The sequence below is a fragment of the Pyxicephalus adspersus genome, chromosome 10, assembly GCF_032062135.1.
Source record: "Pyxicephalus adspersus chromosome 10, UCB_Pads_2.0, whole genome shotgun sequence".
NCBI classification, from domain to species: domain Eukaryota; kingdom Metazoa; phylum Chordata; class Amphibia; order Anura; family Pyxicephalidae; genus Pyxicephalus; species Pyxicephalus adspersus.
In genome coordinates this window covers 52137756-52153877 of record NC_092867.1, presented here as the reverse complement: position 1 = coordinate 52153877, position 16122 = coordinate 52137756, and the positions used below count along the sequence as shown (strand labels likewise).

Sequence of the window (16122 nt, the reverse complement as noted above, 5' to 3'; positions counted from 1 at the left end):
TCAAAATAAACAGAGAAATTTCTGTATTTCTGTAAAAAAATACAGATATTTAATTCTGATACCACTTGCTATCTATTAAAATAAACAGAAAAATTTCTGTATGTCTGTAAAAAAAATACAAATATTTCATTCTGATCCTACTTGCTATCTATCAAAAAAGCCATAAAAACTTCTGTATTTCTGTAAAAAAAATACACATATTTATTTTTTATACCACTTGCTATCTATCCAAAAGGACAGAAAAATGTATGTATTTCTCTACTAAAAATACAAATATTTAATTATGAATCACACAGCTCCATTACAAGTGATATAGGCCTCAAAGTAGATAAAGGCAGAGGGCCCTGAGGGGGTTGCTCGGTAAAAAAAATTAGCCAGTTTACACAGCTCCATTGCAAGGTATAGACCTCAGAGACAGAGTAGAGGTAGAGGGCCACGAGGGGGAGGAGTAAAAGGAGATGCCGAAAGGCTGTGAACGTGCTCTTCCCATCAGGATGTCTGTGCAGCAGTTGACGACTAATCAGTACACTCTGCAGAAGGGGTGTTGAAGTCATTGCCGATCCAAGCCTTATTCATTTTAATAAAAGTGATTCGGACGACATTTTCTGCAGAGAGCCAAATCCGTTTGTCACTCAGTACACCCCCAGCTGCACTGAACGCTCTTTCAGATAACACCTGCTGCTTGGCAGGCAAGGATCTGAATGGCATGTTCTGCCAGCTCCGGCCACTGCTCAAGCTTGGATACCCAGTAGCCCAGTGGGTCCTGGCTTTGCAGGTTGCAGATGTCCCATGCAGAGCTCGGGTATTCCTGCACTATGACTGAGTACCGCTGCTGAGTGTCATTGGCTATTGCTGCACGACTGGCAGCTTGCTTCCGCTGAAAAAAAGCCTGCATAGTTAGGCTTAGACAACCTCTACTGCTGCTGCCACCCATGCCACTTAAAGCAGTTGTTTGGCTCCCATGGCTGCTGGAACTGCCTTGATGCAGCGTCTGCTCTGTGTCGTGTCCGAGATCCACCATCATCTGTTCCAGGCAGGCATATGATGGGTATGGTGTCACTGACACAGGCCTGATCTCTGCTGATCATCCTGGTGGTCTCTTCAAAAGGTGACAATACAGTGCACAAGTCCTCAATTTGCAGCCACTCCACAGGGCTGAAGAAAGGTAGTGTAGGTATACGTCTGAAACGAATAGACTCTGCCACGTAATCCACCATGGCTTTTGGTTGTCAGGTGCACCTTGCCAGAAACTGAGTGCTGCAGGACCATGGACACATTGCTCTGCACATGTTCATGCAAAGCAGGAACACATTTTTCTGCAAAATACTGTTGCTTAGGCATAACGTACTGTGGGTTCGCGCAGAGGAATGTCTAATGGAACGCATTAGAGTCCACCAGCCAGTAAGGGAGGAGCTCTAACGCAATCAGCTGTGCAATTGCCGCATTGATTAGCTTTGTTTTGGGGTCATTTATTCCTCTTGCGCTCCAGCATCTGTGGGATGGAAGGTTGGATGCTGCTCATGCTAACCACAGAAAGGTTGGACAGTGGGGTAGAAGTTGTGGGGGATGGCAATGATACCTGGTCTTGACTGCTAGCAATGCGACAAACAGCAGCCAATCTGCGTTGGAGCTCCTGCTCACCGGTGGTGGGGCCTGAAAAAGGTAATGCTCGGCTAAATGCCCCACTCAAATTGCTGGCAGCAGCACGGGTAACTTTTGTGGCAGAAGGAGGAAAGGCAGCAGAGGAAGATCGAGCAGTTTGAGCTTGCTTCTTGGGCGGAGGTGGTTGCACAGAGCTCTATGCTTTGACACAGTTCCCCCCAGGTTACTGGGTGGTGGCTTTTTAACCTCCCAACCATTAAAATCCTCACTTACCTGGTCCCGCTGTGCTCATCCAGCGTCGTGTTCGTCCTCCAGTGTCGATCTCCCTCTCCAGCGTCGGATGCCTTCTCCTTTACCAGCAGGACTGGTAAGAAGCCTGCCGGCATCTTGTGAACACAAGATGCCGGCAGGCTTCTTACCTGGTCCCGCTGATCATCCAGCGTCGTTGTCGTTCCAGCGCCGGGTGCTCTCTGAAACAAGAAGCCTGCTGGCGGAGAAAAAAAAGCCGGCCAGCTTCTCCCTGCGTGCGTGCGCGATGACGTCGGCGCGTGTGCGGGAAATTCAAATTGAAACTCATTCAAACATTTTGTATTGGATTGAATACAAACTCCTGTATCCAGTCTGTGTGTCTGTCTCTCAGTACAAGTGTGATACTGTGCATGCAGTCAGCGAGGGGACCCTGCCTCTGGCTGTGTGTATGTAACACACTGACTATCTGTGTGAGTGTGACACAGTCTACCAAAGTAAAGCACTTTTTTTCACTTTGACAAAGAAAGCCAAGCAGCACAGAAAGGTTGTGATGCTAGCAAATCTCTCAGGAGTGGTAAATGCAGGCACACCCTAGCCTTATATAGACCAATGGCTGCCTGCGTGGCATGCAGTGACAGACAGCCAATCGGCTGCCTGCCACAACAAACATGGTGGGGGGGCATCCCTGCTTTTATTGGAGGGCCCTAGGCATCATGGGGGAGGTCCCTAGGCATTGTGGGAGGGTTGAATTCGGGGCTTCAAATCCAGCAAAACTTGGGTCGGGTCCACCCGAATTCGAGCGGTCATATTCGGGTCAAACATTAGGACGACCCAAATTCGAACAACAACACTAGTAGAGAAGTGAGCAGGAAGCACACAGAAAATGTGGAGAGGAGTGCATAGTGTATGACAGGGACAGTAAGTGGAGAGGAGTGCAAAGTGTATGATAGGTACAGTATGTGGAGAGGGTGTGACACAGGGGGAATGATAGTGACAGTACAAGTAAAAAAGTGCAGAGGGAATGACATGCACAGTATGAAGAAAGGAGCTCAGAGAGTATGACAGAAAGTGTATGGAGAGGAGTGCGACAGGCACAGTTTATGAGAAATGTGCAGAGGGCATTAACAAAGCAGGATATGAAGATAGTGCAGAGAGTATAATAAGGATAATATGTGAGGAGTGCAGAGTATATAAAAAAGTAGTATATGCAGGAAAGAATTACAGAGTGTTACAGTGTACCAATAAAAATAAAAATAGTAGGCAAAGAAGGCTAGGACAGCGCACACAATGCACAACGTGTGTAAAAAAAAAAAATAAAATAAAAAAAAAATAGAGGGAAAGGCGTACATGATAGTAGGATAGTTTTATTATTTTTTGTCTGTTGGTGAGAAATCTATAAAACCCCTGATGCCACATCTGTATACACAGTTTATAGTCTAATAAGTAGAGTATGAAAGAATGGAATACTAAGGAGAAGAACAGAGAGATGTTGTTCATGAGTCATGAGAGTGTAAAGATAATTGTGCGCAGGATGTTTTCATAACAGATGACAGGCGATGAACTACTGAAAAGATGAGCTAGAGAAGAAGTGATCACAAAGGACTGGTAGAGAGGGTAGGGAAACTATACTTAGTGTGGGTTACACAAGCCTCTGGGGCCTCCTGTGCTCTTATCTCTCTGTACTGAAGAATATAACAGAGATTGATCTTGGTACTGGGTCATCTCCATGTTGGTATGGATGGAGATGTGTGGGATGGTGCAGGAGCCCCGGTGAGCAATGAGTTGGCTAAAAATGTGATTTCCCTTTTTCTAGGAAATCTTAAGTATGCTTGATTTGTATTGTTTTATGAGAAGTAATCATTAATACAATACTTTCTTTGCCTTAAAAGACCGCTCTGCCTTTTTTCTGTATTAATACTGATCTTCTTTGCCTTAAAAGACCGCTCTGCCTTTTTTCTGTATTAATACTGATCAGGTTGGCAACAGCTTTGTAAGGGTAAAAACTTTTTCTGTTTTTGAAATGACTCTACTACTACGATATTGTCTTCTCTCCATTTGGGATGGGGCAGGAGCCAAACAAAGGACAAAAGGGTGGGCTGGGAGTGGAAGCAGACTTTCTTATGTAAAAGTTGCTGCAATAGGTAAACTGTGCAGCAGGAAAAACAATGCATTATTACTTTAAAACTGAATTATAAATTGTTACTTCAAAACTGAAATATTGCACAGTTGTGGGCTATCACTGATTTACTTAAAAATTATTTCAGCTCTATTTTTGTCTGCATGTTTTCTGGCATTACAATGATAACTGTCTGGTGTAAGCGTAATGACTGATTATGTTCTATTTTAGTGGGAGGTCGTGTTGACTTTGAAGATTTTGTTGAGCTAATTGGTCCAAAGATGCTGGCGGAAACAGAAAACATGGTGGGTGTGCGGGAATTGAAGATTGCCTTCAAAGAAGTAAGTTTTTTAGCAGACACATTTTGACCACTCAATTCTTACCTTACCAATTCAACACTAGTCTAGCACAGTTGGATAGGATGTTCTCCTTATTTGGAAGTAGCTAACTCAGATTGCACTGCACAATGTAAACTTAAAAGTTGCTGAAAGTCAGACAGAACCTGCCTCGTTTCCTGGCTGACAGACCTGTGTCCTGCATCATCTAATCCCTACTTACCCAGCTTTTTTCTCCTCTGCCAACCAATCTTCCTGTTTTAAGTTTTATAACTCCATCCAAGAACCAGCCCTCTGCTTGGATCAGAGTTAGGTGCTATGGAAAGTACTGAAGGAGGACACTAAAAAAAATCCACTGTGTATACCACCCTGTTGGCCCTTCCCACTAGCCATGACATTCTTGAAATAAATAGAGAATAGGAAACCCCAGTGATGAAATTACTATGTCTGAAATATTGTAAGTAATAAAAATAAAGTTTTTAAACTTTATTTAAAAAAAATATTACTAAAAAACATTGAATGTTGATTAAGGGAATGGGAGGAACCAGGGAAAGCAAAATATAAGATAAAACTTCAGTTTTAAAAGTGGAACCTAAACCCTGCCATACTCAAGTGTCCCTGTGCCCCACAGGTGTGCAGGGGTTCCTTCTGTCCCAGCAACTACGGAGAAAGCTGATATTGCCTGGGATCTTCGCAACCATTGAGTTCGACAGTTCCGCGGAGTGATCGGTCAGGTAAAAGCACTTATTGCTGAAGGGACATTGCCTGTTCCTTTCTGCAATAATGTCCTGCCTGATCCAAAAGAGTGGAACTGCAGTTTCTGCTTTAAAGGTCAGATCCCCTAATACAAATTCTGTGTTGGGTGGAGTGAACCAGGACCCAATCATATGGTTTAAAAAGTACTGTTGCATTTTGGGATGTTGGAAGACAATAGTAACAGCTGGATTTCTTGGAGATTGCCACCATTGACAGGAAACTGCTGATATGTTATAATTTGATAAAGTGTAAAACCAGATAAAACCTTATTTTTTTTAATAAAGTGGAAAAAGATTAGAAATCCAGTGTGTTTGCACCATTCCAGGGTTCCCAGAGAGACAATGTTTTCCTTTTTGAAATGAAATACATAAATAACAGTTTCAGCTTATATAAGCAAAATAATACCCTTTTTCAATACAGATGAATTTTGACCCAGTTGCATTTTTAGGAAAAAAATTTACAGTACTTTACCTGACCTAACCAGTTTTGATAGAAGATCTTTGAACACCATACAAAAGGATAAACCTCTTGTGTCGTTAAATTGAACTTTCCAATAGATAATTAGATGCACATGTACATTTGTACAACAGAATATGGTGGTATCACCCTTAATCGCTCCTTCTCAAGACTGCACAAATTCTTACCCTGTAACAAAGACTGTCCTATCCCTGTGAACCTCCAAAGTCTTTTGCAGCCATCTGAATTTGCTGTATTTTAACATTAACAATAAGACCTCCTTATGACAAGAAAAAAAAAAAAAAACAGTGTGGCTAGATCACCCCTGCAGACACCTATACTTAAAGTGTCCCACCATCTGCAAAAATTGATGGATAATGTATAACCAAAGACTAATATTGCATATCATTAATGATAAAAGGTGTATAGCCAATCAAAACGTAATGTGTTACTGCAATAACTAAAGATATTTCATTGCCATTTTCTATCTAGTTTGATATGAATGGAGATGGGCATATAAGTGGGCTAGAACTCAGTGATGCCGCACAGAGTTTCTTAGGAGAACAGCTGAACCCCAGCGAAGTTCAGGAGATTATTCATGATGTAGACCTTAATGGAGATGGAAGAGTTGACTTTGATGGTAGGTAACTGACTTTTAAGATATCACCTTTTACAAATCAGACATAGAAAAACATAAAAAAAATCTCAATCTGTATGCTCTGTGTTTGCATACTTATACAGCCCGCATTATTAATAAATAACCATTTAATAATGAATAAAACCAGCATCTCTTCTGTTGCTAAAACCCTCCCAATGAAGAGTGCAGTGCTTGGGAAGTGGAATGTTAAAGACACAAAGTCAGGGAAGGAAAGGGAGGTTTTTTTGTTTAGAATTGGTTAAGACTGTCACACAAGAGCCTTTAGTTTAACTTTATGATCTGGGCATAGTTGCCACTAGCAAGTGCTACAGAGAAACATCGGTTTGGGGCACGAATATACTTTTGAAATCCCTCCCCAAAAAACGAATAGTTTTGCTTCTATGCATAGGAGTGCTCTTAAATATGCAGACAAGATCTGACAGACATCATGCATCTCTCTCTGCTGCTAGGACACAATACTTTGAAAATGAGGTCTCAAGATAAACAGTGCTAAAATGTATATCACTCTTTTCCCTCCAAAACAATATACAATTTACACAATGGTTTTCTTTTTCAGAATTTGTCATGATGCTGTCATCAAGATAACACTGGCTGAAGTTACAAATCTCAAGCTCCTCCATCTAATGACTCTGAACCTCAATCATGTATATCAGGCAATGTTTGTAATAAAACCTCTCTAATTACCAATTAAAGTTACATACAAATAAAAAGAATTTTAAATTAAAAAGCAAAATCTTATGATAGAGGAAAAAAAAAAAAAAAAAAAAACAGTCACAGACACAATGGCTACGGTGGTGGAAAACATTTGAGATGGCCGCAAATCTCACACTATAGTCTTTCTTAGTCAATGAGATCCCACAAGAGGCAAGATATTGCCACCTTGTGGCCTGCTTCCATGTCATTCTTTAAAGTCTTTAGTGGTTTCCATAGTGTTTTTGGTGTTTTTCAGTGTGTGAAGATAAAACATCCATGGCATCAATTCACTTATCAAAATACGGGAGGTAGAAGAACTGAAATCCATGTCGCCCTCGCACGGCGCAGTAGATAAATATTACGTGGTACACTGCAAAATAAAGGCAAAAAAAGGTTTCTTCTTTTAATGAATAAAGTATTTGCTACACAAGATTCTCTTAAGTGACCTGTCAGCAAAAGTGGCAAAAAAAAAAGGGAAAAATACTCAGAGGGAGTTTTTTCTTCCCTGCAGTGTTTAAAGTTACAACAATGGCACTGGAGATTATTTTAAAGTAGGCAGACCATCTTGCTTAGCAGTCACTTTTTAAAACACAGAGGCACAACTCAGAAGTAGGAATCTACAGGTAAGTTTTCCAATATTTTTGCAAATGTATATTGGAGTTTAATTGGAGGGAAGGGTCCCCTTCTCAAAATCCTACAAATGTCCTTCTTGTTAAGAGCCATTCAACGTTAGTATACATCACTTTGTTGAAAATATATAATCTATATACCGTATTTTTCGCCGTATAAGACGCACTTTTTCACCCCCAAAACTGGGGGGGAAAAGTTGGTGCGTCTTATACGGCAAACACCGTTTTAAAAAATAATTAAAATAACATACTCACCCGATACCCCGATCCTGCGTACGTCTCCTCTTCTCTCCTCGATGCTGGCTCCAGCGCGTGTCTTAAGGCTAAGCTCTTCTGCAAGTTCTTGTAGCCCTTTATTTACCAGAACAAACTCTGCAGTTGTTTCTTTTTGCATATCAAAGCACAGCTTGCTCCAGAAGTTAATGAATGTCTAGGCTCCATAAAGATTTTTTTCTTTTTTGCTTTGTGAATAACTCAGTGAGGATTTTACACAGTAACTGACACCACACTGTTAATATGTTGAGACTAACATCTGTCCTAATTGCATTAAAATAATGTACCTGTTTCTGGGGAAAGCTGTTCATCTCTGCCTTTGGTGAGTTTATGACCTTTTATATTGCACTTTTTACTAATTTTTTTTAAATTGTGGGCAGCATCCAGAACATATGCATACAATTATACCCATATGTATGTGTGTTTATTCTAACCCTGGTATATCTATATCATTACTCCAGTGTATATTCCGTTAAACTGCAAGCCCATTTATTGAACAAACCAACCTCTCTAAATCACTTTCCTAAATCTACTCCCTCTATTAGTATAGATCACACTCCATGATTGCACCCAATTCAACCCCATTGATTGTGAAGCAAAAAACATTTAATACTAAAACTTCTACATCCATAGTCTTGCTGTCCGCACACACATTCTAACATACATTTATGGGCTTATTCAATTTTCAACACATCTACATACCCATTCCATTTTAAATATATTTTAAACTTATTTATTTATAAACTTCTACATAGCCTTGTTGTTTTTCTTTATGTGCTTATTCAAAAAAAAAAAAAAAAGGTTTCCTACCTCCATTGAATAGAATAAGCATTTGTGGCTCAATTCCTATGACAAGGTGGTAAAAATCTTAATAGGCTCTGTAAAATGTAATTTTTAAAATTCAATATTGGTTTTTAAATCTGATGGTTACTAGCAAAAATGGCATCCCCAGGGAATGAAGTAAGTGTATGGCAATGTAATGTAAGAAAATAAATTATAATGTTAAGTTAACACATTTTGGTAAAAGAAATTGGTTTTTATTTGGAATCATATATGGAGATCATGGTAGTTGTTCTTCTCTATAGAAAGAACAGAAATGGAGAAAAACACACAAGAAAAAGGACCTAAAGAAAATTATCTTGATCTTGTAATGCTTTAGACCATCAGTCACCAACCGGTGGTCCGCGATAAAATTTTGGTGGTACGCGGCTCTGGTTGGTGCACCCCCCAATACTGTTCCCAGGCTTGGGGAAGTGGGTTGGCTGTGTCCCTGGACACAACCCGCCCACTCTCTCATTGCAGGCTAAGATCTGCGATGGGAGAGTGGCCGGGGTTATGTCATAATGTCGTCACTCTGGGGGAGGTTTCTCCCCCTTTGAGTGACACCCGGCTCCCCACGCATGCGTGGTCAGGAGCTGATAATTTTAGTGGTCCGCGGAACCGAAAAGGTTGGTGACCACGTTGTTCAAAAAGTATTGGAATGCCATTGCTGGAATCCTTCTGAATAAGATGCTTTACTGCATCTTACTTCAGTCCTTCAGGGACCCATAAAACGCATGGCTTAAATTATTAAGATTCAGAGAAAGGGAACTTTTCTGACAGGCAGCATTGATAACAAAGCATTACAACACAGCAACCAGGGAACTAACATTCTTAAAAATGACAAATTTGGTCCTAATAGACAGGAATAAAAAAACCGTGGGCACCCATATATTCCCATATATGTAATTCATCAAAAAGGGTTGACAGTTTAGTGTGACTTACAAGGAGCAACAAAAAAGGTAATTTCTTACCTCCTGGAATCAGCAGCAGAAATCCAGGTACAAAAAAGATGGCACTCGAAACAGCTGCGAACAAAGAACATTTTGTAATGGTAACTTTTCAGGGTAGCTTCTGTACATCCTTTCATACAGTGATAAAAGTTTTTTACTTCCTAAAGATGTGCAAATTCCAGGGCATGCAAATCACAGTGTGTGATGCTGCATGGGTATATGTCCTAGTCCAGAACTAGTATTGCTTTCAGGAATTCAGGCACACTTGTTTGGAAATATTAGTCCCTAAAGCCATTGTTATGCATAAAAAACTACAGTAGATATTTTCAGCCAGGCAACCTCATTTTGCCTCTTAATGATCAGGCTGCAAATATACCCTGAGCTTGAGTTAAGACTGAAACATTTTAGCCATTTACCAAAATGCAATGAAATTTATTGACAAAGTGAAAGCCAAAAGGTTTTGGTGGTTATCCAAGGATGTAATATGCTTTTACTGGCTTGCAGGAGATAGGGAAACAATTGATCTACCTGGACCGGTTCTCATCTTTTTCTAAATCTTTGCTTATAAGCAAAGTATGGGAATGCCATGTGGGAAAATAAATGGTGATCGCAAGAAATGTGTTTATCAATGTAAATCAACAGTACACTATTTCGTTTTTTAAAACTACTTACCACACTGTACTCCAAATAGTCTCGTTAAATTCTAGCTGCATACAATACATCACAAATGCCAATATAAAACCAACAGTCACCCTGATAGCTCTAAACAAAAAGTTTCCAGCAAAAGAAATGCCAATATGGCCAGCCAAGTTCATTTAGATTGCTTATTATTGCCCAAGTTTTAGACCTGTAGATCAACACCAAACTACAGGGTTTGCTATGGATATATTGGGCATGTGTGCTTTTAATTGTATGAAGGAAAATTATATGGTTATACACATCCTAATAATCTGAACTAACTTGGCTAAAGAGCAAAATAAACTCTAAATCATGTGATGTTATTTTTACATTGGACGACATGAAGATCAAATCCATATATTTTTTTCCCAGTTATCACCCATAGAGTTGGCAGACCTAGAGATCGATGGAGTTTATAGAGTTTCAGGACTGTGCAGTTTGGAACAAAGTAGAACCTGTGATGTTATTTGCTCCATTCATCATTTTAAGATCCAAGAGAGCATTAAGTGGAAAGCAAGAGAGAAAGGTAAAATAGAACATCATGAACGTGCATTACAACTGCTGTCAGATATCTCCATGAACACATTGGATAAGCGATGAGCATTGAAACTGAATTGAGCATTGAAAAAATAGTTAAACTTAATAAAGGAACCTAACATTATTTATCATTGGGGACTTCCCTTTAAGCTAGTAATCCACAAAAGAGGGACCCTTTTTTTTTTTTTTTTTTTTTTTTTTTGTAGGTGATCTTAAAGACTGAGCTCCTCGGCAATCTCTTGTAACTCTTTAATGAGCAAGACAAACTTTGCAGTGGTTTTTTGCCTATCAAAGCACAGCTTGCTCCAGAAGTTAATGAACGTCTAGGCTCCATAAAGTTTTTTTTTTTCTTTGTTTGTGATTAACTCACAGTGGGAATTTTATACAGTAACTGACACCAGACTAATAATATGTTGTAACAAACATCTGTCCTAATTGCATTTATTAAAAATAATGTACATGTTCAGACTTGCATACAAATGCAACTTAAAACAAACCTACAGTCCCTATCTCGTATGTAACCCAGGGACTACCTGAATAAGATTTAAGCGAAAGGGGGGGAAAAAAAGAGAAGAAAACAAAAAACACTAGATAAATTAACTAGATACGAACAGAAACTGAGTAATGTTATTGTAAAACATCTATCTTTTTTTTAGACATGTGTTTTATTGGGTAAGGGTTACATTTTAAAAACAAGGGTAAATCCCCTGAGATAGATTAGGTCAAATCTCCTCGTTAAAGTTTCTTTATCCCCCACATAGGGAATCTGATCAGAGAAGTCGGATCTGTAGGATATCCTACATAAGACAGTATTTGGGACCTAGTTTTTTTTTTTTTTGGCTTCATGGCCAAAGTACCCCCAAAAGAAACATCAAAGTACCCACAGAAACGCTTTCAAATCTTGTATGGAATGCACAAAACAAGAATACAAATCCTGTTATTGCAAGTGTCCAATATTACAATTCATAGTTTCAGTTTAAATCCGGGATCTCAACAAGGACTATACATTTTATTCTAATGTTCATAAATCTTATTCATGTATTGACTACATTTTTCTAAGTCGTTACACATTAGCTTGGGCCCGAAGGGTCACTATTGACTCTAATCCTTGGATAGGCCATTCCTCAGTGACAATGTCACTTTCATTACCTTATTTGCAATTAGGTGACTGGAGTTGGAGACTCAATGATTCTTTATTAAAAGATTCAATATGCTTTCAAGCAATTTCTGAAACTATATCTTCATAGGTGATCACACCTCTGATTGTACTTCGATACCCATAGCTATACGATCACAAATATTTAAGACACGGAGACCATATAAGGCCTTTTTTTTTTTTTTTACAAGTCAGGGTTAAATGTGGATGAATATTAGCTATAATAAAAGCCAGGTCCAGATGGGTTCACCCCACGTTTTTATAAAAGTTCTATGGCTTTAATGACCTTCTTGACAAAGATGTTTAATGCAGTATCTGAAAACTATAATTTCCCATGGCAAAGTTTGGAAGCACATATTTCAATAGTCCCTAAACCTGGTAAAGATCACACTATATGTTCTAATTATGGACCTACCTCACTCTCTAATATAGAAAAAGTTTTTTTTCCTAAAATAATAGGTAACCGAATTTCGAAATACTTACCAAAAGTTGTCCATCAGGATCAAGTAGGATTTATTGTGGGAAGTGAGGCAAAACATTAAAGACAATGCTTACACATAATGCAAAGAGAAAGCGTTTGACTGGGCGAATTGGCCTTTCTTGCAAACTGCTTTGGAACAAATAGGTCTAGGTCCTCGTATGCAATCATGGATAGCGGCATTATATGTTAACCCATCTACGAGAGTAAGCGTTAATGGTAAACTGTCAGAATCTTTTCAAATTATTAATGGAACTAGACAAGGATGTCCTCTTTCTCCATTATTATATGCCATTATTATAGAGCATTTAGCGCTAGCAATTCAGTAGCATTCAGATGGAGGAATTGTTAATTCAAGGCAAGCAGTGCAAGTTAGCACTGTTTGCGGACAATCTTCTCTTATATATAACCTTACCCCATATTTCAATCCTGTCTATTCCTAAACATTTGAAGTATTTAATAAATATAGTAATTTCAAAGTCAACTACCACAAGTCAGAACTACTGAATATAAATTCAGTAATTTTTTCAAATTAGGAAGCTGGAATTAAGATATGTAGAAACGCCATTAGATCTTTAGGTACATATATGACTGTAGATTATTACAAGAAGTTCAACTTAACTATCTCCACCTTTTGAAGGTGGTGCAGAAAAATATTCATGACTCTTGATAGCTTGGTTTGCGAGAAATAATATCATTAAAATGGATACCTTACCACGATTTTTATATCTTTTTCGGGCATTACCAATATCTATTTCTAGAGAAAACTTTCTATGGGGAACTTGTAAATCTGTTATCTCATATCCAATATTGATGCAACCCAAAGTTAGAAAAGGTATTGGGCTACCTAATTTTGTAACACTATTACAAGGCTTCTATTTTTACAGGAATGGTTGGCTGGTATCAAAAGAGGAAAGGCAAAGCTGGGGAGCAATTGAAAACCAGCTAAATCAAGTAGATTTAGGCGCTTTACCCCGAATAGATGGAACTATGTGCAAAAAGATTGGATTATGCCTTATGTTACAAAAACTTTTAGATGTATGGGATAAGGTAAAATGTAAAAAGACACTATCCTCAATAAAGGGTTCCAAAATATGTGTACGAATAGAATACCGTCTAGGTTTCTTTTACCAACAGTTACCTTTGTTTCTTTCAGAATTTGACCGTATACAATGTTTTAGTAGTGTACCTACACCTTTTGAGACGTTATTGTTAAATTATGATAGGCCTCAACATTCGATATCATGTATATACAAATTACTTTTGGAGCAGTTTTATCCTAATCTCCCTTTATACGTTAGAATATGGGAAAGGGAGTTAGGTATACACTATGCTGAGGAAGATTGGAGAAAATCCATTATTTTGACACATTAAATTTTTCTTTATTGCAGAATTCAGGAAAAGAACAGATGGTGGTACAGATGTCCAGGTGATCTACATAGAATCTCAGAAGATTTCTCTGATCTATGCTGGCGGTATAAGGAACATAAAGGCAATTTACTACATATTTTGTAGGCGTGTCCGTGAATATATAAATTTTGGTATCAGATCCTCTAATTATTTAATCAAGCTACTGGTAGCAATATAGATAATAATCCGGTGGTTAAACTCTTGTCTATAATTCCTGGGTTATTGAAAAATGTTAAGAAGGGGGTTTTAAAACACAATCTACATCACCCGATCTTGTGCCTGCACAGTGTGAGATCAGGTGACGTAAGAAGAACGCAGAAGAGAGAAGATGTGGGCACCTGGTACTCCCTTTGCTCCCTTTGTATTTGCAATACAAATATTTAAAATTCAAAAGTTAGGGAGAAGAGCTATGCCCCTTGCCAAGAAGCTTGTAGAAACCATACAAAGTACATACCTGGTGATGGGCTTACTTGTAGTCCTATTCCAATAAAAACAAATGCTAGAAAAAAAAAAAAAAAAGAAAAAAAAAACAACCTTTAGTAAAAGTGAAAGATGCTTGGACTAGACACAAAAGATGACACTTACCCAGTCCTAACATTAGTAGAAGAAATGAAGACACAACAACTTTCTTGTTTTTCTGTACAAGGGGATGTCTTGTCCAGCTGCCCAGAACAACAGATAAAAAGAGGAACAATTATGATCCAATTCAGTCTAGTGGAGGACATGGTTTTAAACCCCCCAGTCTAGTAAAGGTTTTAAATCCCCAGCAACCAAGAGCAAAGAAGTACTATCAGATATGAATAAGGATGTAACTCACTTCTTCCTATCATGCACCTTGTCCAGCACTGTCAAAGATAGGTGAGGAGAGTTAAGGTAAGTATCTTCTTAACTCTCCTCACCTACACTTTTTTTTCGAAGATATACTTTGTTTTTAAAAGGATCCTTGAGCTGTTTTGCAGCAATAATGCAATAATTGTGCAGTTTGGATCCAATTAAGTTGCTGCAATTTGTTTCCCTGTGGCAGAAGATTATTCATGTTTGTGCTCTGTAATTGCATGATTTCTTTTATTACAAATGTAATATTCTGCATACTCAAAGCACAATCTTTATTTTGATATAGTTTTACTTAAAACAATGTTTTCAGGTAACATCATAGTGAGCCATGACTGCCTATGGACCCCACCACATGCTATGGGTTCCAGATAGGGACACAGGTTGCCAAAAAAAGCATAGTTGTCCCGTCAGCTGGAATTCAAACACATCTCTCTCTCTCTTTATCTTACATGATGTAGGGGATAGGAATTTCAAAAGCATTTCTGGATAGATCAACAGGTAATTCCTGCACCTGCTAAAAAATGTTGTTCACCTGAAAAATTAAAATATGGTGACTACATCTAAGGACTGTTAAGCAAAAATGTAATTTATGGCATCTCATGTGTTTATCCTTTCATTGGGTGATCTTTATTCTTTCAGCTCATGTACATCTAAGTACTAAATCCTCATATAAGCCTTTAAAATTTCATGCAATTTCAATATCTCTGATGCATCAGCTAACAAAAAAAAAAAAAAAACATTGTCCTTGTCTCCTAAATCTGCATCTGCGTCCTCATGCTGTTTTAAGGTCTTGAGTTGGAAAGTACAACCGGCCATATCAACAATCATTACATATGGTTGTTCCACCGTTCATACCACCATACCTCACTTACCCCTGAGAAATGACAATCACGCATCACTGGACTTCATGTAGACAGAAAGTGGCTTCAGGAGATTGAGTATAATTATTGCCATTTAAAATGTCACAGTGTTTCAGCCTATTTAAAATTTTCATTTACCCAAATTAAAACCAACTTCATCTGCTTTCATGGTCTTTCAATAGTTAAATGGCTTCAGGACATTGAAAAGGTGTAGCAAAACCAGAAAGATTCCTAAAAGCCGATTTAAGTTAAGCAATTACCCAAAGCACTCGTGGGTGGACAGCTGGGTACTGTTACTGATGGTACTGAATGAGCATTGAGAGCTGTGGGAAGAAAGGGTGGACAAGCCCCTGCAAAAAAAAATAAAATAAATAAATAAGTTAGGGTAGAAGACCTTATAACCAAACTTTTGAATGAAAGCTAATAATTACTGAATTCTATGTGCACTGTACAAAAGCATTATGGTATTGATTTATAATACAATTCATAAACTAACTATAATAAATGCAATTTAAAAACTTAGACTGGGTAGCGTAAAGTCTCCAAATAGTTCAATGATGTTTTGAGCTTTAAAGATCCTTTTCATGCAACATAAATGTGATCCCTAGGACAGGGAGTGATGACATTTTC

At 38.4% G+C, this 16122-nt stretch overlaps 2 protein-coding genes across 2 annotated transcripts in view; one reads left to right on the top strand and one right to left on the bottom strand.

Annotated features, from left to right (window-relative positions):
* The window catches only part of LOC140339704 (calcium-binding protein 2-like), a gene marked incomplete at its 5' end in the record, with an annotated part of 15693 nt that extends 8827 nt beyond the window's left edge, over positions 1-6866 (top strand). Inside the window, 3 exon segments of the mRNA XM_072424512.1 lie at positions 4199-4308; positions 6007-6154; positions 6729-6866. Coding sequence (XP_072280613.1) covers positions 4199-4308; positions 6007-6154; positions 6729-6757 — 287 coding nt within the window. The 3' untranslated portion in view covers positions 6758-6866.
* TMEM134 (transmembrane protein 134) lies at positions 5318-15916 on the bottom strand (the record flags this gene model as incomplete). The annotated part of the gene is made up of 5 exons (XM_072423186.1): positions 5318-7235; positions 9561-9614; positions 14253-14297; positions 14384-14460; positions 15753-15916. Coding segments are annotated over 5 exons (423 nt in total), but the record flags the coding sequence as incomplete, so codon positions are not given.
* Between the last annotated feature and the right edge of the window lie 206 nt (positions 15917-16122).